This window comes from Podarcis cretensis (genome assembly GCF_951804945.1).
Source record: "Podarcis cretensis genome assembly, chromosome: 12".
NCBI lineage: Eukaryota > Metazoa > Chordata > Lepidosauria > Squamata > Lacertidae > Podarcis > Podarcis cretensis.
Window position 1 is genome coordinate 6,199,175 of NC_137181.1, and position 24,011 is coordinate 6,223,185.

A 24,011-nucleotide genomic window follows, 5' to 3' on the forward strand; every position below is an offset into this window, starting at 1 on the left:
TTATGGTGCTGGAGGAGACTCTTGAGAGTCCCATGGACTGCCAGAAGATCAAACCTCTCCATTCCTAAGGAAATCAGCCCTGAGTGCTCACTGGAAGGACATATCCTGAAGCTGAGGCTCCAATACTTCGGCCACCTCATGAGAAGAGAAGACTCCCTGGAAAAGACCCCGATGTTGGGAAAGATGGAGGGCACAAGGAGAAGGGGACAACAGAAGACGAGATGGCTGGACAGTGTTCTCGAAGCTACCAGCATGAGTTTGACCAAACTGCGGGAGGCAGTGGAAGACAGGAGTGCCTGGCGTGCTCTGGTCCAGGGGGTCACAAAGAGTCGGACACGACTAAATGACTAAACAACAATAACAACAACGACTATTTTGTGCTTCCCTTTTGCAGTTTTATGTTATCCGCCCTGTGATCTTCAGGTGAAGGGTGGTGGTGTATGAATTTAATTAATCAGTAAACAAACAACATGGACCATGGGCTGAAAACATTTCCCTGATCTAAAGCATTGTAGACACAACCCAAATCTCGACACAGGCCATTCTGCCCCAGTTTTTCCTGCATGCATTATGACCATTGCACCACCCATCATGGCTTTGCCATGGACATGGAAGGGTTATGTCAGCAACTGGAGGAGCCCCACTAGATTCCAAAAAAAACCGTGCTGATGTCACGGCATGACATCATGCTGGGTGGAGGCAGCTGTAGTAAAAGTGGAGGCAGCTGCAGAACTTTGGGGGCTTCTGCTGCTTATGGGCAGGGCAACCCATTTCCAAGGCTTTAGAATTAAGAGGCACTTACGGTTAGGGACCAACCCAAACTAGAGTATCTAATAAAGCTCAGCTACATTTTCGGCATTTAGAAACCGGGAAGATGCTTGTGCCAAAATGTGGGATTCCTCCCCTTTTTGCACGCAGGGCAGAGGCAGATGAAAAGCTCCCCCAGTCCCACTATCCACTGAATCACACCGTCCTCCAGACTTGAATGAGCATGGGGTTGGGGACTCTTTAAAGAGCCGAATTTTGCTAATAAAGATAGTAGCTCTAAGCTCACAAAGGAAATCCACACACCCAGCCAAGCATAACAATCGGGCAAATTGCTGAGTATTACGGATACTGTGGTTCAAGCATCTTGCCAAGAGCTGGCTAAACCACCAGGAGGACCGACTCGCCGATGCAAAATTCCGTGCTTCTATTTAGATGGAGAAGCTATTTCAGCTTGCATTCGTTGAACACCTTTGGAGCAACTACCAATACCAGGGGGCGAGGGGAGAAAGAATGCAAGTCAAGGCATTCACAGCAGCACTCCTTCCGAAAATGAAAGCAAGTTCTCATATCCTCTTCCAGCTATGGCAGAATTGCAGGTTGCGTAGACCTCACATGCTTAAAGCTAGGTCTATGCATTGGTGTCAATTCTGGTGCTGGAGGAGACTCTTGAGAGTCCCATGGACTGCCAGAAGATCAGACCTCTCCATTCTGAAGGAAATCAGCCCTGAGTGCTCACTGGAAGGACAGATCCTGAAGCTGAGGCTCCAAGACTTTGGCCACCTCATGAGAAGAGAAGACTCCCTGGAAAAGACCCTGATGTTGGGGAAGATGGAGGGCACAAGGAGAAGGGGATGACAGAGGACGAGATGGTGGGACAGTGTTCTGGAAGCTACCAGCATGAGTTTGACCAAACTGCGGGAGGCAGTGGAAGACAGGAGTGCCTGGCGTGCTCTGGTCCATAGGGTCACAAAGAATCGGACACGACTAAACAACAACAATGAATTGGTGTCAAAACATGATGTCTCTTCATCTAACACACAACATACCACACCCTCCCCATCCAGGTCAGAGGAAGGGTGTGTGTGTGTGCAATATAGCTAAACACAGGCCAGACACAGCACCATCCAGGCCCACTAAGTGGAGCAGCCCTACAAGGCCAGCGTTTTGCTGCCCAAGTTTGAGGACAAGACGGCATTTACAAATGTGTCTAAATAAATGCACAGGATTTTTCTTTAATAATAAATGACAATCTGATGGGGAAATAGAGCATACCAATCTTTCACACTGGAAAAAACCAAAAAATGGAATTGACAAGTTCCGCTCATTCCGATATGCCACAATATACCTAACCCTACATAATCACTCTCCTTTAAAAACACACAACTGTTTACAGCTAAGAACCTTGAAAATCCCAGTGGGCACATCACCTAGTGAAGACCCTATCCAGGCCCACCAACCTACCCCAGGAAAGGAAAAAAAGAGGACCACCTGACGCAGCCTCCTTCTCACCCAATTGCCAACACAGCCGAGTTGCCAGACAAGCAGCATAGCTTCGGGCTGACACCATCTCATTAACAGGCAACCATGAAAGATTTGTCCCGCTGCTCCAATTCTTGGATAGGCCACACATTTGGAAAGGCCAAAAATTCTTTGCTCGAAATAAAAGAGAGAGGGGGAAAAAAGTTTGGGGTTGCTGGAGATTAGCCCCAGCTGTCTCAATTGCTTCGGCAGACCATGAAATAGAGCAGCGGTGGCTCAAGCAGGCCGCTTCACCCAAGTGACATCTGTTTAACGCGGCTGCTGGTGCCCTGGATGCACAAGAGCAACATTAATAGCTGCTACTAAGAAGGAGTCTCGTTTATCAGGATGCTGTGAAACAGGCAGGGAGGTTTGCCTTAAAACAGCAGAGATCTCCAGGGCGTATATATACACACAGACAGATTGCTTTGCTTGTGACGTGTTAAATCTATTAGAGCTGCCATTTACCATGCCAGGCTATCGATCTATCATTGCCTACACTCCCTGGCCATGGCTCTTCAGGATTTCAGGCGGGATCTTTACCTGGAGATGACGGGGATCGAACCTGGAACCTTCTGGACTCGGGCAGATTCTCTACCACTGAGCTACACCTCTTTCTCAAGCCAGGGTCTTCCCTTGTCCAGAATGCAGGCCCTGCTTACACACATGTTACTATGATTATTTTGACCATTATTTATTTTCTATACCACCCTCCATCCGAGGATCACTTGGTGGTTTACAATATAAAAACACCGAAATACATAACATAATAACAGACTAAAACAATGCCCACCACCCACCCACACATAGATTGTTTAATTAGCCAAAAAGCTCAGGAGAAGAGGAATGTTAAACTTTAAGAAGCAGATACCCTTCCACCAAACTACATCCCTGGCCTGCTCAAGTTCCCAACTGGTCCACTACTGCTCCTCTTATCTAAGGAATTCTGGGCAAGTAGAGATGTAGCCCCAACAAACAGAAGCACCTCTCATTTAATCTCATGGTTAATAAGGGCTTTAAAGCTCAGCGGGAAAACACCTGCTTTGCAGAGATCCTATACCCAATGGCATCTCCAGGAATGTCTGGGAATGTCCCCTGCCTGACGAGCCCCTGCCAGTCAGTGCAAGATGGGCCAAAAGTCTGCCTTTGTATAAGGCAGCTTTCTGTGATGCTAGTCTGGAGAAGAGCAGTGTGACTAAGCAGAAGAGCACCTGGTTCAATCTCCGGGTAGGGCTGAGAATGAGGAAATCCCTGCCCAAAACCCTGGAGAGCTGGTGATGGTCAGTGCCGACAATACAGTGGTACCTCGGGTTAAGTACTTAATTTGTTCTGGAGGTCCGTTCTTAACCTGATACTGTTCTTAACCTGAAGCACCACTTTAGCTAATGGGGCCTCCTGCTGTCGCCAGAGCACAATTTCTGTTCTCATCCTGAAGCAAAGTTCTTAACCCGAGGTACTATTTCTGGGTTAGCGGAGTCTGTAACCCAAGGTACCACTGTAATCTGATGTGGCAAGTCAGCTTCCTCTGCTAAGAATGGAGTTGTGCTACTTTCACAAAGAATTCCTTTTCTTGGTAGCTGCCAAAGATGGAAGGAGGAAGCATCTGCAAAGAATACATACCAGTGGCACTGTAGGATCCGGAATGATTTTACCACGGGGCTGCACCCAAGCAGATCACATTACCTGCCCTGAGACAGGTTAAGTCCACCACACCTGAGATATCTCCCCTCCTACTACAATCTACCAAGAACCAGGACTGGGTTTTTCTTCTATCAACCTCTGCTACATGGGTTGCCTCCTCTTCCTTTAACCCATCTCTTAGAGCAGGTGTTTTGCATGCAGAGGGTTCAGTCCCTGGCATCTCTCATTGAAAAAGAACCAGGCAGAAAGTGACAAGAGGGGCAGGAGGGACCACACTTCCCTACCCAAGATCCTGGAATGCCGAGCTGCTGTCAGTCAGAGTAGATACTACTAGGCTTGCATTAAACAAAGTGGGGGCCCACCAAAGAGACACACACACAAAAAGCAGAGACATCACCTTGCCGACAAAGGTCCGTATAGTTAAAGCTATGGTTTTCCCAGTGGTAATGTATGGAAGTGAGAGCTGGACCATAAAGAAGGCTGATCGCCGAAGAATGGATGCTTTTGAATTATGGTGCTGGAGGAGACTCTTGAGAGTCCCATGGACTGCAAGAAGATCAAACCTCTCCATTCTGAAGGAAATCAGCCCTGAGTGCTCACTGGAAGGACAGATCCTGAAGCTGAGACTCCAAGACTTTGGCCACCTCATGAGAAGAGAAGACTCCCTGGAGAAGACCCTGATGTTGGGAAAGATGGAGGGCACAAGGAGAAGGGGGCGACAGAGGACGAGATGGTTGGACAGTGTTCTCAAAGCTGCCAACATGAGTTTGACCAAACTGCGGGAGGCAGTGGAAGACAGGAGGGCCTGGCGTGCTCTAGTCCAGGGGGTCACGAAGAGGCGGACACAACTAAACAACTAAACAGCAACAACCACCGAGACAGCCCTGCTCTTTCTAGCTACCAGCAGAAGATCTTTGTGGCACTTCTGAGGGGTTTTTTTTATTAACAGACACACGCCACATCTCCAAGCACCACAACACCAATCCAAACTACCTGCTTTCAGTTAAAGGGTGGAGGGGAGAAAGAGAGATATCAAAAGTTTGAAGCACAATACTTCTGCATCAGGTCAAACTTGGCTCTCTGCAGTCATAGCACTTTGTATGGAAATTTGTTTTCAGCAGCAGAACCGAACACAGTCCTTTCACACAGAAGTCCACTCCTGGTTATCTTTGTCCGTTTCACCGTCTAACTAACATGAGAGGAGAGAGATCCCCTGAAGATCTACCAGCAGATCCTGATCTACCTTCTGCCCATGACTGCCCTATGAGTAGCCTAGGGTTTCGCTAGCAGGGTCTCCAGACAGCACAGTCTAAAGTAGGACGATTCAGCTGGCGCAACCTATACAGGCAGACAGAGGCTTAAGGAAAGCTGACATGCCAACAAGACTCACTTGAAAAGAGTATTAAGCACGTTGCAACAGCTGCTGCTGCTGCTGCAGGCCAAGCCAAAGACTGAGGCAGGTGCTCCTGCATTATGGCCGTCGAAACCACACACACATTGCACAGTACTGAGGAAGGTGCCCTATTCCACTAGCTTTAAGCTTTATCAGGAGATTCTGGGGCAAGCTCTTAAGATAAGAAGAACCTGATGGACCCATCTAGTCCAGCACATCCTGTTCACACAGTGGCCAACCAGATGGTTGAAACAGAACTGATTGGTTTCTCCCAAGTAACCAGCACAGCTTCCCCAAGCATTTCCTTTCCGCTGTGTCCAATATTTTGCTGTTGATCATACCAAGGTAGGGTTATCAGATGTCCCTGGTTCCCGGAGACAGTCCCTGGATTTGCAAATCTGTCCCCGGGCAAATCTGCTACCAGGCTGGCTCCGGGCTGCTGACTGCCACTGCCAAAGGGGAACTGGGGACGTTCGGCGGTACAGATCTCCTAGGAAGCTGACTTCTACAAACTCAGTCCAATGGGCTCAGCATTGTTTCCACCAGAGCCCCCCACTCTTCCTTGTACACCCATTAGCCTTTGCCGGCAAGGGCAGTGGTCCAGAGTGATGGAAGCCATTGTTGAACCAGCCTGGAAGGAACACAGGATCCACCTCCTGTGTCTACACCAGCTAGGAGAGGTTCTTCTCAGGTTTCACACTGGGGTCTTCTCCCCAGCCCTCCTTAGAGATTCCAGGGACTGAAACTGGGTCCTTTTGCATGCAAAACAGATGTTCTACCATTCAGCTATGGCCCTACTTCAAGCTGCCTTGAGATCCATGTAAGAAAAGGCCGGGATATAAATATGTAATAAATGGCAAAGGGAAATGCATGGAAAACAGATTTTGGAACATGCTCCAGAAAGCTTCACATTTCCTGCATCTGGACCATAGTACAAAGAACAAGTTCCCCTTCTGTCAGGATTTTGTGGATTGTGGCCAAGTGAGTTTTACTCAGAATAAACCCACTGAAATTAATAAACCTATGTTAGCCATGCAGGAGTGCTTTGGATTCGAATGCTGTCAAATACAACCCTATGACTCCTGGCACATGGATATGCTCCACCATTGCACCTCCTGGAACGTCAGCAGTCAACTGAAACATCTACAGGTGTTCTTGCAAAACTATATCCCAGCCAGAAACTGTGGTCTGCTGCTCGCCTATCAGCAGTAAATAGTATCATCCAGCTTCAGAAACGGCACCAGATTGTCGTGTACTCTGGAACAGATGCCTTCTACATCAGAGTGAGGTTTGTCCTAGCCCAGAATTCCCTTTCTATCTGGCACCAGTTGCCTCTGGAAATGAGATGCATAAGACACAGTGATGATAGCCATCCTCCTTTTCTACCATGATCAGGTAGGTAGAGATGAACTGCTGACAACACTGGGGACCCCAGTGACCTTGCCTGCGTTAATCCAGAAACCATCTTCCTAACCAGCTGGGACTGTTGAAGAGTTTGGATTTGATATCCCGCTTTATCACTACTCGAAGGAGTCTCAAAGCGGCTAACATTCTCCTTTCCCTTCCTCCCCCACAGCAAACACTCTGTGAGGTGAGTGGGGCCGAGAGACTTCAGAGAAGTGTGACTAGCCCAGGGTCACCCAGCAGCTGCAGGTGGAGGAGTGGAGACGCGAACCCGGTTCCCCAGATTACGAGTCTATCGCTCTTAACCACTACACCACACTGTTGAGTCCTGTTGATACTGAAGCTCATACAATACAGTCAAATATTTGCAAGTTAATTGACAAAGGGTGATTTCCTCAGCTGCTTACACTGGGAAAGTCGTAAGAGGCAACAGTTACAGATGTTTGGCCAGACTGTCCCCTACACAATTACCACCAGGTTCCAAGGGACACTTCCAAGCACTGTGTTCCAAGCAGCTGTAGCCAGAACAGATTTGGTGGAAACTGCAAGCATCCTCGCAGCTTGCTCGTTTCTTTACAAAGCATCTTCCAAGAGGCAACGTCCATATTAAAAAACACACTTTGCCATAGCCGCCGATGTAACTTGCTCCAAATTGTGATGAGGACCTGCTCTGCCCAAGGAATCCTACACAGTCATCATGCCAAAGGCTTCCCCAGTTCTAGCTCCATCACCCAAAAACCTCCTGCCTTCAGTACTCTCTGCCAGCTCTGCCATGCCATCCCAGCAGCCTAGAACTGCCTCGGCCTTTTATTCCAAAGGTTCAACCTCATTCCAGCAAGAAGCCTCTGCCTTAACTCCATAGCCTTCATCCCACGGCAAAACCAGGCTTGAAGAACATAAGAAGAGTCTGGTGGCCGATGGCCCATCTAGTCCATCACCCTGTTCTCACAGTGGCCAACCAGATGCAGGATGCATTGCAATAGCATTTGCTCACATTCATCCCATGGCAATATCACCACATCTCCCACCCCTCCATTCTTAGACACCTACCTCACTGCCTGGGCAGTTCTTTTTCCTACCCTGCCCCATAATGCACCTTGCACAGTTGATGCTGCTGCAATATCCAAGCCAGCTCACAACATTCTCGCCTGACATTCTGTCTCACCATGTTGTGACCAAGAACAAAACCCAGCAGGAGGCAAAGCAAAGAGAAGAAGGCTTGGTCGCAAGGTGATCAGGACCCCAAAGGTTTCTGCTCCAGCCACAGGTCATGAGGACAATATCAGAGCCCAGCTAGACCACACTAATAGTTCATTGGGTCCATCCATCCACAGCCTGGTGCTGGCTGGGGCCAATGGGTGATATACTCCAAGACTTCCAGAGGGCACCAGGCTGGGGAAGGATGGACTTAGTCCAATATCCTGCTTCTGCCTAACAACCAGAGGTATTTGGGAACCCCACAAGCAGGACATGAAACCATCAGCCTCCCTCATCAACTGTGTTATAAACACTGGGCAAGGCAAGCCTTCTGCCTACAGTGGACACCTTAATCGGCATTAACATTTCTGCAGAACAGTCTCTCTCTAAAGGCATGCCCTGAACACCCATTAATGCCCATGCCTGGCGTATTAAGTGACGCTCTTTCCCTGTGGGGTTGCAATGCACCCATGCACATCAGCCACGCTGCAGGAATCTCTGCAATGCCCTGGCTTCCCCTGTTAAAGGCATCGCACACATGAATTAAGTGGCCTTTTCAACAGTCTTGCGTGTAGAAAGGATTCTGTGGGCAAGTGCTGTGCTCTGCACCCATGCACCAATTCCTGCACTGCAGGGGGTTGGACTGGATGACCCTTGGTGTTCCTTCGTGGAACTGCAAGGGTCATCTTGTCCAACTTTCTGCAATGCGGGAATCTCAGCTAAAGCATCCAAGCTCTGCAATCGTATGATAAGCCTGTTTACCTATTCCACCATATGTGGCACCCAGACTCCTCTTGTCCGTGCAGAAAGAGATCTGTGCATGATTGTTATGTGCCTGCACGCACAAACACTTAGGAGTGCTTCTTTTCCAGGTATGATACTTGTCCAAAACATCCATTAAGAACCGAGGTTTAAGAGGAGACAAGCGATGGCCATGCTTCAAGGAGAGGACCTCAGCAGGTTGAAGAGGTGGAAGTTACAGAGGGAAGCAGGTTAAAGCAATCTCCTTGCATTTTATTTAATTCTTTCTGCAGTAAAGCAGAAACCTCATCTTGCTATGGTGCTTGTGGGTTGGGGGGGGGGGTTAAAGGCTGGCTACTTGCCTCCGATCCCAGCCTACAGAGAATGGATTCTCCCAGAGAGAAACAAAATAAATAGAAATGAACAAGACGAGGGGAGGGAGGGAGAGTGCAAAAAGAAACTTTCCCATGAAAATATTTTATTTTCTTAGAGAACAGGATACACCTGCGAGTCTTAACTAGTTGGGGGTGGTGGGTTTTTTTAAAAACTTAATTCATGGATTAATGGACCCCTCTGCTGGCAGGAGCCTGAACTGCACTTAAAACCATCTGCTCCCCACCCCCCTCAAACTAGAGTGGTTTTAACAAGTGGTAAGGAAGGTCAACTTTTTACAACTGCATCCAATTGCTCCAATTGTCATCAGGCTTAATTAGTAGGGGCAGCAAAACACAGAGCCACAGGGATGCTTTTGATCAAACAGGAGCAGATTGTGCTTCTCGTTCAAACTTCATTAAAACAGGGGAAGATGTAGCAAGTCTTTGGCGGATGGGGGAGTCGAAGGAGAGAGCAGCAGCAGCCGCCACAACAGGACACCCAGCACGCAATCGTTTTGCTCCTTTTTTCCTCTCCGGTGGGAAGGATCTGAGATCAGAAGAACAGCCTTTCGACCTATGACAGCTCCCCACCCATTTTGCATTTCCAGAAAGGAAGCTGCAGAAATCAGAGCAGGCACACAGAGGAGGGAGGATGGGGAGGGACTCAGACATACCAGCTCAGAAGGGTGGGGGACATACTTCCAAGACAGGCCGGTGAGGTTTTTTTAAAAAAAGGGGGGGAGGCACTTTCCCAGACACAGAGTCTTATGAAATACAGGAAGAAGTAAAGAAACAGCTTATTCTCGCTGTTCTCTTTGATTGCCTGCCCACCAAATGCCAGAGCTTAGAAACACATGGCAGCAGTAATCACTATAGCTGGGGCAGGGTGGGAGAGAGAAGGAGCCACACACACACACACACACACCAGGGCACCAGAAATGCCCATTCCAGACCCTGCAATTGCATCTCGACAAACGCATTCACAGGAGCCCTGATACCCCCTTACTGCAGAAATCTCACACACCATCTCTGCAGCATCAATGTACACCCCTGGTGACTAAAGCTCACTCTCACAGCTGGCTTCCAATGTAAGAGCTCACAGACTAAGTGGTTAAGTTCCACCATCTCCTTAGTGGAGCTACCTACCATTCTCATGCAAAATGCCTCCCACCTATGAACTCCAGGTGAGCAACAAGTAAAAGAAATACTTTGGATTTTCTTACAGGAGCCTGTTCTTGTAAGCCACTGCAGGTAGGTATGGAATTAGAAGGCTATATCCTTGATTGGCCTGTAGGGTTGCTGGAGGAGCATGCATCTGGCAAAGTAGACTGTTGCCTTCTAGGTTTGTTCTACAGGGAGCCAATTCAGCCTCAAAAGGTAGCACAGCTCCACAAGCCACTCCATTCTACTGCTATAAGGAACAACCAGCATGATCCATCCCATAAATAAAATGTATCTTGCCGTTTCCTAACAGAGTCACCTGTAAATTGCACAGCCAGCAAAAAACTCACAAGACACAGAAAGGAAGAGTGACCACAAACATTTAAAACCGATGTCAGCTTGCAGAACCCAGGCTGTTGCCCACCACTAAACGCCACGGAAAAGAAAAATAAATAGAGGGCGTCCAGATCAGCACAATGTTTTATAGCAAAAAAGAAAAAGAAAAAAACCCTCTCACCTCACTCTTCCAAGCCTGCTCAGCTTCCAGGGAAATTCAAGGCAAGCCAAGCAATGGATATTCTTCCAAAGTGCAAAGCGGAGAGGGGAAAGAGAGCTCAACAAACTGTTCCCAGCTGACAGCCTGGAACTTCAGACATGAAGTTAACATGGAAAGGGGTTGCAGTTCAAGCAAGCCAGGAGGCATGCCTTGAGCAGAAAGGCCAACTCGCCACCAGCAGCATTGAGACTCAGGCCAATTCCTCAAGACCAGCCTAATGCCAACTTAAAGCGAATCCACAGAGTTTAAACAGGTTGACATCGCCATCATCTTTGCCCAAGACAAGGCTCATGAGTCACCCACCCAAGCAGAGGAAGGGAGGGGTCATTGCTAGAGTGCCAAAGTAGAAGCAAAGACCCAGGCCCCCTTAAGCTTTGCCACTTCTCCCAAAAAAACCCACCACTTTGACACCGGTAGCCCAGGAACAGAGTATTGTTCTTATGCAATCTACCAAAGATTTTCATTGCAGGGTGAGGAACACACAATACAATCTTTGGACATTTCCTAACACACATTTAAGAAGAGTCTATGTGTCTTTGGAAAGAGCGTCAGAAGGGGCTACACAGGTAGTTTGCAAGGAGGGGAGGGGAGACAAAAATTGTGCATTTGTGTTTCACACACACACACACACACACACACACACCCCAAGAGAGTCACTTGGTTCTGCGGGGAAAGTGGCACCCCCAAATTACTCCTCTCCCACTTCCTTTCCCTCCCTTCCAATTCAGTGCAATCAGATTCTTAGAAGGGTGACTGCCTGGAACAAGGAATCGTTTGCCACTTGTGGGATGCACCTGACCCCAAATAATTTGGGGAGGGGGATAATAAAGGAGGGGAGGATTGGTCTACATAGCAAACAGCCCTGGATGCTGCAGAACATCCTGAACAACCTATAATGCGGAGAAGGGAGAGTGAAAACAGGTAGTTCAGGTAAGAGATTCGTGCAAAGTGCACCCCTCATCCCTAAACATTCCTACAGGGCAGGGGGGGGGGGTCTGCAAAAACTTTGCCAGGAGATGTGGTCGGCTTCGGGTGGAGAGAGGTGGGGGGAAATACTGAAAAGGGATTTTAGTAAGGGGAAAATACAGACTGCATAGAGGCTGGGTTAAGCAGCCTGCACGAGATTTTCTTATGCAGTATTTTGGAGCGGTGCGTTTTACGCGCCGGAGAGAAGCGCTCGCGGGTCGTCCAGCGGGCAGGGACGCCGCCGGAGCGAGCGAGCGAGCAACCTGCCGCTCTCTGCTGGAAGGTGAAGCGGGATTATGGGGCACACCTAAGGGAGACAGAGGCAGCCGGATTGCTGCCAAGTCACGCAGGGGTGGGGGTGGGGAGGGGGCACAGCGGGCGCCCTATATGAAAATGGAAGGGAGAGAGAATAGGGCAGGGCGTCGAGGCTTTGGCTTAAATGCAAAAGTTGCAAAACCTCAGGGTTTGCAAGCAGCATGTTGGAGAGAGGAGGAGGAAGGGGCAGGCTCGACGGTACGGTGATGGGCGCACGCCACGGGCTGCGAGGGGAAAGGCTGCTAGCAGGTTGTAGTGAGGGCAGAGGAAGGCACGAAGGTGAACTTGCAAAAGACAAGCCCCGTTTCCAGGGAAGCATTTTACGAACGAATAAAAACCGGACGGCGGGTTTGCTCTGAAGCAGGCCCCTCCCAGGTCGAGGGCGCTTTACTCGCGAGGAAGCGCGCACAGCGCTGCAGCCCCAGCCACCGCAACCAGATCCCGCTCCCCTTGCTCCTACCGACCCCCGAATACCCAGCGGCGCTTTACTTCCCACGAAGCGCAGCGTCGCTTGCGCGCGGGTGAAGCGCAACGCGATCCAAAGGCAAGCGATCCCGGAGCAGCCAGCGGCGGCTCGCTTCCTCGCCAGCAAAGCGTCCGCTGCGCCACGCGATCGCCGGCGCAGAGTCCGACCCCGCCGCGTTACCTCTGGAGAGGAGATTAGGGGGGTGGTCAGGTCAAAAGCAGCCCCCGAGGTGAGGCAGCCGCGTCGGCCGGCGACTTACCCGAAGTAGGCAAGGGACGGTCCCGGGGCGCCGGCGAGCAGCAGCACTAGGAGCGCGCAGGAGGCGGAGGAGAAGAAGAGCCAGCGGAGCAGGCGGTGTCCATCCAGCATTTTGCTGCGGCGCTCGGGCTGACCATTTCGTTCCTTCCCCCGCGGAGCCGGATCAGCAGCCGGGCGGCTGGAGGCGGCCGCTTTATAGGGAGGCCGGCGGCTGCCCGAGCCCAGCTGCGAGCCGGGGGCGGGGTCCCGAGCTGGGAGGCGCAGGTCGGGGGCGGGGCCAGGAGGGGAGTCCCGCCCCCTCCGCTCCGCCTCCCTCCCACCCCCACCCCCGGAGACCGGCGCAAAGGAGGCAGCGCTGCGCTCGGCGAGAGCGAGGCGCAGAGGCAAGCTTCGGGTCCTGAGCTGAGGACGGAGAGGTGGATCCGGGGAAGGGGAAAGGCGATCTTGGGCCAGGGCAGCAGCAACTGCTCTCTGGAACTCCCCGCCTGTTGCCCTGCTGGCTTCGCAGCCTGCTAAAAACTCCCCAAGAAAGCAAAATCTCTCACTGCCTCCATTTCTTCCCCTTCTATTTGCCAGGAGGTGATGGGACCAGTAGCCATGATCTTCGTTTTTTTGATGTTGAGCTTCAGACCATATTTTGCACTCTCCTCTTTCACCCTCAATAAAAGGTTCTTTAATTCCTCCTCACTTTCTGCCATCAAGGTTGTGTCATCTGGTGACAGCAGCCACGAAATTAAAAGACGCCTGCTTCTTGGGAGAAGGGCAATGACAGGCCTAGACAGCATCTTGAGAAGTAGAGACATCACCTTGCCAACAAAGGTCCGTATAGTTAAAGCTATGGTTTTCCCAGTAGTGATGTATGGAAGTGAGAGCTGGACCATAAAGAAGGCTGATCGCCGAAGAATTGATGCTTTTGAATTCTGGTGCTGGAGGAGACTCTTGAGAGTCCCATGGACTGCAAGAAGATCAAACCTCTCCATTCTGAAGGAAATCAGCCCTGAGTGCTCACTGGAAGGACAGATCCTGAAGCTGAGGCTCCAGTACTTTGGCCACCGCATGAGAAGAGAAGACTCCCTGGAGAAGACCCTGATGTTGGGAAAGATGGAGGGCACAAGGAGAAGGGGGCGACAGAGGACGAGATGGTTGGATAGTGTTTTCGAGATTACCAGCATGAGTCTGACCAAGCTGCGGGGGGCAGTGGAGGACAGGAGTGCCTGGCGTTCTCTGGTCCATGGGGTCACGAAGAGTCGGACGACTAAACGACTAAACAACAACAACAACAAAACTCCCCTTTCTCCCCAACCCCCTTCCCCTTACGCATCAGGAAGAACTTTCTGATGGTAACTTACCTGGCAAGGTGATGGACTTACCTGGCAAGGTGATGGACTTTCCTTTGTTGGAGGTTTTCCAGCAGAGGTCGGGGGGCCACCTGCCAGGGATTCTCCAGCACTGATTAGTGGATTGCAGGGGGTTGGACTGGATGACCCTAAGAGGTCCCTTCCAATTCTGCAGTTCTATGTTTCCAAGCATTTGGAGGTTTTTTTTAAAAAAAAACAACAGCAGTTGATTTTGTCTATATCTTGATGCTTTTAATATGCCGTTTTTAAAAGCCTGCCATTTTTTAAAAATGACAAATTTGCTTATTTACTTACAGCATCTATTTATTTATTTTGCTGAAGGTATACAGTGGTACCTCTGCTTGCGAACGGGCTCCGTTCCGGAGGCCCGTTCGCAACATGAAAAGAGTGCAATCCGCAGCGGCGTGTCTGCGCACCACGCGATTCACCGCTTCTGTGCATGCGCGTGACATTATTTTGCGTGCATGCGCGAGCGGCGAAACCCAGAAGTAACCTTTTCTGGTACTTCCGGGTCGCCATGGGACGTAACCTGAAAGGGCATAACATGAAGTGGACGTAACCAGAGGTAAGGGACCCCCGACCATTAGGTCCAGTCGTGACAGACTCTGGGGTTGTGGCGCTCATCTCGCTTTATTGGCTGAGAAAGCCGGCATACAGCTTCCAGGTCATGTGGCCAGCATGACTAAACACCATTTACCTTCCCGCTGGAGCGGTACCTATTTATCTACTTGCCCTTTGACGTGCTTTCGAACTGCTAGGTTGGGAGGAGCTGGGACTGAGCAATGGGAGCTCACCCCGTCGCGGGGATTCGAACCGCCGACCTTCTGATCAGCAAGTCCTAGGCTCTGTGGTTTAACCCACAGCGCCACCCGCATCCCAACCAGAGGTACCACTGTATGTATGTGTGTGTGTATATATATATTTCCTCCAAGGAGCTTGAAGTGGTTCTGTCATATCCTAGTTCCACACTCTAAGCCAGGCTTCCTCAGCCTTGGCCCTCCAGCTGTTTTTGGCCTACAACTCCCACGAATCCCTTGCTAGCAGGACCAGTGGTCAGGGATGATGGGAATTGTAATCTCAAAACATCTGGAGGGCCAAGCTTCAGGAAGCCACTACACTGCATCATGTTATGTAACCCCCTTAGAGGTATATTTTTGGGGAGGGGTTTAATCAAGCACTGAGACCTCCTGGTATAGGATGATATATAAATGCAATTAATAATAATAATAATAATAATATATTGTATTTTCTTTGCTGTTTTTATTATAGGTCGTTCTTTTTTTGGCATTTATATCTCACCTTTTTTCTCCAAGGAGCTCAAAGTGGTATACATGCTTTTCCTTTCCCCGCCCCAATTTAATACCTGTGTGAGGCAGGCTATTGGCTGAGAGCCAGTGACTGGCCTAAGATCACCCGGTGAGCTGCATGATCAAGTGCAGAAGATTTGAACCCTTTACATTGCCTGGAGACGTGCATGTGGAAGGTGATTAACAATTAAGAATAATAGCAATTAAATATTGCATAAATCTTGTGTGGCAGCGGCTGTTGGGGGGAAAGGCAATCTCAAGGCAGCTCGTAGATAAAATAAGAACAGCTGAAAACATAGAAAAAAACCTGTAATTAAAAACAAAAGTATGCAGACAATCTCAACAGAAACAGAATGACCCTCATTAAAAGTGGCCAGTTCCAAAAAACCGCTTCACCTGCCAGCAGAAAAACTGCTGTAGGTGATGATTAGATTAGGCCTGCTCTGCAAGGGCACCTAACCGAATGAAGGGGTAGAAATATTGAATGCTCCCCCATATCTAGAGAAGAAGGAAGCGGGAAAGTTCCTTGAAAGTTTAAAGTTCATAGAATCATAGAAAGAATTGAAGAGTTTGAAGGGACCCCGAGGGTCATCTAGTCCAACCCCTGCAATACAGGAATCTCACCACATGCTCCCCCATCCAATTTGTAACCAGACCAGACTCTGCTTAGCTTTGTAAATGTGCTCGCGGTTTTATTGCTGCACCAATAAGAGGACAGTTCTGTTTCTTGCTGTGCTAGAGTTCTTATTTCAGGGAGGTTTGTTTTTGTGGGGTGGGAGGTAATGCAAGGAACTGTTCAGAAATGGAATCTCCCGAGACAGTGCATGTAAACCAAGAAAATCCTTTAATGAACATAATTTTTAAAAAAGAAAGAAATGGAATCTCCCCACCTGCAGCCTGGTGTGATACCATTTGCAGAGTTTGGACCCGGTTTATTCATTAAGTGGCTTCATTTGCAGCATGTTTCATTCATGGTTGCTAGCCACGATGGCTATGCTTTTCCTCCACAGTCTGAGGCTGCTTGCTTCTGAATAGCAGTAGCTGGAGACCACAAGATACTTATTCATTCATTCATTTATACATACATACATACATACATACATACATATGGGACATACATATGAGACGCGGGTGGGACTGTGGGTTAAACCACAGAGCCTAGGACCTGCCGATCAGAAGGTCGGCGGTTCGAATCCCCACAACGGGGTGAGCTCCCATTGCTTTTTAGGGGGGCAAGAGGGGAGGGGGGAAATGTGGTTGAAGTATTTTTGATAACTTGTTATGACGAAATCCCTAATAAAAAATATTTATTTAAAAAAAAGGGTTGGTCATGGTATCTCATGAGGCTCTGCATGCCTGGCTATGCCTCTCTGCCTCCCTCTTCTCTCACCAAAGAAGGCCAGTTCCCAAATGTTGGCATCTACCGAGAGGCCATGACAGAAGATCCAGCAGATTCTTGTATTGCTGATTGGTCTCCTCTCGCCCTGTTCTTCCACAGGCCCTGCGTTACTTCCTATTCACAATAATAGCTTTGGATTCTGCACTACGTGACTGGAGCTTGCTCCATGGTAAAGGTAAAGGGACCCCTTACCATTAGGTCTAGTCGTGACCGACTCTGGGGTTGAGGTGCTCTTCTTGCTTTACTGGCCGAGGGAGCCGGCGTACAGCTTCCGGGTCATATGGCCAGCATGACTAAGCCGCTTCTGGCGAACCAGAGCAGCGCATGGAAACGCTGTTTACCTTCCTGCCGGAGTGGTACCTATTTATCTACTTGCACTTTGACGTGCTTTTGAACTGCTAGGTTGGCAGGAGCAGGGACCGAGCAACGGGAGCTCACCCCGTTGCAGGATTCAAACCGCCGACCTTCTGATCGGCAAATCCTAGGCTCTGTGGTTTTAACCCACAGCGCCACCCACGTCCCTTGCTCCGTGGTATCCTCTTGAAAAAGAGGGAGAAGAGAAGATGGGGAGAGGGCTCTTGCGCTCAGATCCTGTTCGCTGGATTCGCACAGGCATCTGGTTGGCCACTGTGAGAACAGGTTGCTGGACGGATGGACCATAGGCCTGATCCAGTGGGCTGTTCTTTAATCAGTTGTTGATTCCCAGCAACTGGTCTATAGAGGAATTCAGCCTCTGACAGTACTTGGCGGAATCCCATGCCAAATCTTTACATCCATAGGCTAAATTTTCAGAGAAGGAAATAAAGGTCAATGCCACCTTCCTTAAGAGCCCCTGCACTTCAAACTTTTCTCCTTCCAAGAAGAACATGCATATTATAATTTTTTAATTTCTGCATGCCATGCGGTTGTGAAAGGACAGTACAAGCAGCCAGCAACCCAAAATTAAAATGCATTTCATTTTCGGAAAACAATATCGCCCTGTTTTTGGAAGCCGTCCCTCTCTGTGTGCCTGGAATTCAAATATTTGTTTCCTTTACCAAAAAGAACTGAAAGGGTCTCAAATATTTAACCTTTCAGAAATTTGCTATTGTGTGTTCAAAAGAGAGAGGTTTGCCTCTTAGGATGATTAGGCGTAATTCAGTTTGAACGCATTAATTTGATTTAACTCTAGGATTGCTTTCATAGGCAATCCTAGGGTGAATGATTAACGATTTGGGCTGAACAAACTCCACCGGGGTTGAACTTGCTTCTGATAGATTTTTGAGCTGGCGCAATTCACTTCAGCCTGATTTCTCTCCAGATTGTGTCGGGCGGCCTGTCTACACCGGTTCCCCTTTGTTGGATTTAATTTGATCAGGTAACGCAGTGGCGTGGGCCAGGCTCACTCAGCCAATAGCTGAGCTTGATCGGTTGCCTGTTTAAACCAAACATCCACGCAATCCAGTATCAGCCACCAACAAATTCCACAAAGGGTAGCCTGACGCCTACATCATCAAATCAAAGGTGTGTCGGCTGCTGATGTCTTGATCTGTGGCATTGTTGCAACGGAATTGGTTTCGGAATCTCAGGCATCCATGCTTGCTCCATTTTAAGGAAGAACTTTGGGTTAAATGTAAAATCTTCCAGTCCGGGACTTGAATCTGTTTGGTTCAGGGGGTGGGGATAGTTTTACAAGTTGTGTGTCCTTGTTTCTCAATTTGATCCTTTAACATGGTTTTGTATGTTTTGTAGTATTTTATGCATTGTGATTTGCTGTTATTTTTATTGATTATAGATTGGTAATTCTTTATTGTGGCTGATAAGTGTAAACTGTTTAATTATTATTTGTTGATGTTTAATTTTACTCTTTTTACTCATTTAGATTCTGGTAGTTGAATGTTGCTTTGTCTGATAATAATAATAATAATAATAATAATAATAATAATAATAATAATATTTTAATTTATACTCCGCCCTCCCCAGCCAAGGCCGGGCACAGAGCGGCTTACAAGCAATAATAAAAACAAGATGAATGATTACAAACTTAAAAACAAAAATAAAATACAACATTAAAATAATGGAACATTAAAATATTAAAATGTAGCCTCATCGCAGGAGAAGGAAAAGAAAAAAAAAGTTGTTTTTTTGATAAAAGTTGTTTCTTTTAAAGCTATCGACACTTTTTATATTGGACCAGATTGTTGCTGTTTGCTGTTTGATTGTGTTTTTTGTATGTGTTGGAAGCCGCCCAAAGTGGCTGGGGCAACCCTGCCAGATGGGCGGGGTATAATTAAAAAATGTAATAATAATATAAGGTACAGCTCATTAGTGGATAGGGCTGAGGACACAGATGTTGTTCAGAGATGTGGGAAGGCTCTGGTCACTTAGAGCCTAGGGATTGGAAGTGGAGGGGGTCCTGTAGGGGAAAGTGTATAAATCCCAGGTCAAAAATAAGAACTGGATCAGGCCAGTGGCCCATCTAGTCCTGCATCCTGCTTTCCCAGTTGCCAGCCAGATGCCCCGATGGGTAGCCCAAAAGCAGGACCTGAGTACAACAGCATTCTCCCCACATCTGGTTAGAGGAGAGGATAGTCAGTGCTGCATATATGTATAAGCTAATGAAGCTATAGCTTAGGGCCCCACTCTCTTGGGGGCCCCCAAAAAAATTAAAGGGGAAAAAATACCTGGATGTACATTTGCAAAATACAGCATACCTTACAGATGCTTCAGGTTGCGCGTTTTTGGGATACGGACGCGCCGGAAGCCAGAAGTACCAGAACGGGTTACTTCCAGGTTTCGGCGGTTGCGCATGTGCAGAAGCACTAAATTGCACTTTGCGCATGTGCAGAAGTGCCGAATCGCAACCCACGCATGCGCAGATGCAGTGCTATGGGTTGCAAACGCTGCAAGTTGTGAACATGCCTCCCGCACGGATCACGTTCGCAACCCGAGCATCCACTGTATAAGATAAAAAAACAAATAAAATAAAACCTACATACAGCAACAGTGTTTTGTTTTGTGTTGTGTAGGCTCCTATGATATAAGTCATGGGCCCCACCTGCTAGCCAGCTCCCTAAAATATCACTGATTTGCTCATTTCTATATACAGTGGTACCTTTGTTCTCAAACTTAATTACCATATAGCATATATTCAACACAAAAAGGTGACAATTTGTTGTTGACAAAGGACAGCTGGATGTATAAAGGGCCCCATTACCTTCAGTAGCTGAGGGCCGCATCAAACCTAAATCTGGCCCTGAGGATAGTGGATTGATCCAGCATGGCCTGATCCAGCATGGTTCATCTTATGTTCTTTATAAGTAGTGGGGGGGGGGGGGGCATTTTTTGAAGTATTAACACCAGGGTATTTTCCAGTTAGGACGCAGGTGGCGCTGTGGGTTAAAGCCTCAGCACCTAGGGCTTGCTGATCGAAAGGTCGGCGGTTCGAATCCCTGCGGCGGGGTGCGCTCCCGCTGCTCGGTCCCAGCGCCTGCCAACCTAGCAGTTCGAAAGCACCTCCGGGTGCAAGTAGATAAATAGGGACCGCTTACCAGCGGGAAGGTAAACGGCGTTTCCGTGTGCAGCTCTGGCTCTGGCCAGAGCAGCGATGTCACGCTGGCCACGTGACCCGGAAGTGTCTCCGGACAGCGCTGGCCCCTGGCCTCTTAAGTGAGATGGGCGCACAACCCCAGAGTCTGTCAAGACTGGCCCGTACGGGCAGGGGTACCTTTACCTTTACCTTTATTTTCCAGTTACTTGGAACAGTAAAAAAAGGAACAACGCATGTGTATTGGCAGCACAGTGGTGGCTGCTCAAAGGCAGATACTGTTTAAATTGAAAGACCATACTGCTTGGCTACCCTCACCCCTCCCTAGATACATGGCTCCACCCACCCCACCCACCCCAGAAGGAGGAAAGACAAAAGAACACACCCAGCATTGTGTCTGGGATTCAATTACTCCACCGCCACTCTCCCACTGGCTGTTGAAAGATCTAATCAATAAAGACCTGAGAAAATTTAATCAGGGATATTTCACAATGAAAAGCAATGACAAACCTAGACAGCATCTTAAAAAGCAGAGACATCACCTTGCCAACAAAGGTCCATATAGTTAAAGCTATGGTTTTCCCAGTAGTGATGTATGGAAGTGAGAGCTGGACCATAAAGAAGGCTGATCGCCAAAGAATGGATGCTTTTGAATTAAGGTGCTGGAGGAGACTCTTGAGAGTCCCATGGACTGCAAGAAGATCAAACCTCTCCATTCTGAAGGAAATCAGCCCTGAGTGCTCACTGGAAAGACAGATTGTGAAGCTGAGGCTCCAGTACTTTGGCCACCTCATGAGAAGAGAAGACTCCCTGCAAAAGACCCTGATGTTGGGAAAGATGGAGGGCACAAGGAGAAGGGGATGACAGAGGACAAGATGGTTGGACGGTGTTCTCGAAGCTACCAGCATGAGTTTGACCAAACTGCGGGAGGCAGTGGAAGACAGGAGTGCCTGGCGTGCTCTGGTCCAGGGGGTCACGAAGAGGCAGACACATCTAAACGACTAAACAACAACAACATTTCACAACAACTTGTGTTTCACCTATAGTGGTACTGTTTTGCCTTTAGGACACAGGAAGCATCAAAAGACGTTGAACAAAAAAGAAATGCGTCTCAAATATGCCCCCCCCCCATGGGTTTATTTTAATTGTTAAATATGCTCAACATATTTTGGCATAAAATAAAATAAATCCTTCCAGTAGCACCTTAGAGACCAACTAAGTTTGTTATTGATATGAGCTTTCGTGTGCATGCACACACCTTCAGGTACACTGAAGACCAACACAGCTACCTACCTGTAACTAGTATTTTGGCATGACGGCTTAGCCTTAAGAAATAATATTTATTTATTTATTTATTTATTTGTTGCATTTGTGTCTCACTATTTCCTCCCGAGGCACCCGAGGTGATGCATATGTATCTCCTTCTCCTCATTTAATCCCCACAACAGCCCTGTGAGGTAGGTCAGGCTGTGAGGCAGTGACAGGCCCAAGGTCACCCAGCGAGCTTTATGGCCAAGGGGGAATTGAACTTTGGTCTCCCAGGAGATAATAATACCAGAAGTGTTCATATTGCTTGTGTAAAAATTGCAACAATACAAGAATTGCTAAATCACACATATAACAAACCCTTTGGATATTTTTTTAAAAAAATACACTAAAAAGAATCATATCCAAGTGAAATTATCAATAAGAATCTATTTAAACTACAACCAGCCATATTTTACATGGCCCGTGCAAACACACAGACTCTTTCTTTGGTTACCTTGTGAACTGGTCAAGCAAATCTGTTGTTTGTTTGTTTGTTTGTTTGTTTGTTTTAAAAAACCTTGCTGGACAAGAGCTCCTAAGAGACTCGCCTGGCATTACAGAACTAGATACTTAATGCCAGACCCAGGTGTCTTAATAATAATAATACAGTGGTACCTCGGGTTACAGATGCTTCAGGTTACAGACTCCGCTAACCTTGGGTTAAGAACTTTGCTTCAGGATGAGAACAGAAATTGGGCAGCAGCGGTGTGGCAGCAGCGGGAGGCCCCATTAGCTTAAGTGGTGCTTCAGGTTAAGAATAGTTTCAGGTTAAGAACGGACCTCCAGAATGAATTAAGTTCTTAACCCCGAGGTACCACTGTAAAGGTCAATGCTACCTTCCTTAACAGCCCCTGAGATACCGCTGTAGTAGTAGTAGTAGTAATAATAATAATAATTTATTATTTATACCTCGCCCATCTGGCTGGGTTTCCCCAGCCACTCTGGGCAGCTCCCAACCGAATATTAAAAACACAATACAGCATTAAACATTAAAAACTTCCCTAAACACGGCTGCCTTCAGATGTCTTTTAAAAGCAAGATAGTTGTGTATTTCCTTGGCATCTGATGGGAGGGTGTTCCACAGGGCGGGCGCCACTACCGAGAAGGCCCTCTGCCTGGTTCCCTGTAACCTCACTTCTCGCAACGAGGGAACTGCCAGAAGGCCCTCGGCACTGGACCTCATGGGCACAGAAGGAAAAGGAAAGGGAGCATCACCAAACTTCCATATCCCTTATAAATAACCCCTAAATGCACCTTGAGAGCCAGTGTGGTATAGGAGTTAGTTTCTGGCTTCCACCTCCTACCCCTCTGAGCCACCCCAGACCAACTGCAGTCAGGAATATTGCCACCCTGCAGAAATCAGTTATCATTGTTATACCATACATTCTCCAGAAGAGCTTTTCTCCCTTTTTGGAAAATAATAATAATAATCCTCATGTGTGATTATTATGTTTTGGCTGTTGCAGAGCCCTCAAGTGCCCTCCCAGTAGGGTGGACCAGGAAGGGACAGTATCTTGTGCTCAGCAGTTGCTGTGAATCACAACAAACTCTGGAAACTCAACGTGACGTGGCTGGAAGCGGGTAACGCCGCGGAAGGCTGCCAAGGCTTTGCGTTGCCCTCTGCTGCAACCCCAGCCCCCCTTGGGTTTCCTTGTTGTTCTTGGAAGGCAAAGGGGAGCTTAGAAGAGATGGAGGGGACTCAGCCAGGCGGGAGGGAGACCCAAGAAGGAGGAGAAGGAGGGGAATTATCCAAGCAGGGAGATCACAGAATCAGCATGACCCCGGCTCCATAGCAAATGCATGGCATTTTTCATTAGTACTCATTTCTAGATTGCCTAGGGAAAGTCAATTCGGTCCATGTTTTAATGAGAAACGACCTAAATCGCACTTCTCGCAGCGATACGCAAACCAGACTGAAGCCTTTGAAATTCGCACAGTTCCAAATTTTGCAACTCAGTTCTCCCGCCTCAGTAATGGGTACAATCATGGTTTATATTTGGGGGCACAATGCAGATAATAATAATAATAATAATAATAATAATAATAATAATAATAATAATTTTATTATTTATACCCCACCCATCTGGCTGAGTTTCCCCAGCCACTCTGGGTGGCTTCCAATCAAGTGTTAAAAATATTAAATTAAATATTAAAAACTTCCCTAAACAGGGCTGCCTTCAGATGTCTTTTAAAGAGAAGATAGCTGCTTATTTCCTTCACATCTGAAGGGAGGGCATTCCACAGGGCGGGCGCCACTACCGAGAAGGCCCTCTGTCTGGTTCCCTGTAACCTCACTTCTCGCAATGAGTTGGCCCTCGGCGCTGGATCTCAGTGTCCGGGCTGAACGATGGGGGT

At 48.1% G+C, this 24,011-nt stretch overlaps 1 protein-coding gene across 2 annotated transcripts in view; it reads right to left on the bottom strand.

The window, feature by feature from the left end:
• WNT9A (Wnt family member 9A) overlaps positions 1–12,943 on the bottom strand; it is an 82,762-nt gene extending 69,819 nt beyond the window's left edge. For both annotated transcript variants that reach the window (XR_013831829.1, XM_079947002.1), the window contains exon 1: positions 12,760–12,943. Coding sequence is in view for 1 of the 2 variants with exons in the window: in XM_079947002.1 (XP_079803128.1) it covers positions 12,760–12,869 (110 nt within the window). In the remaining variant the exon portion in view is untranslated. The remainder of the gene's footprint in view (positions 1–12,759) is intronic.
• Between the last annotated feature and the right edge of the window lie 11,068 nt (positions 12,944–24,011).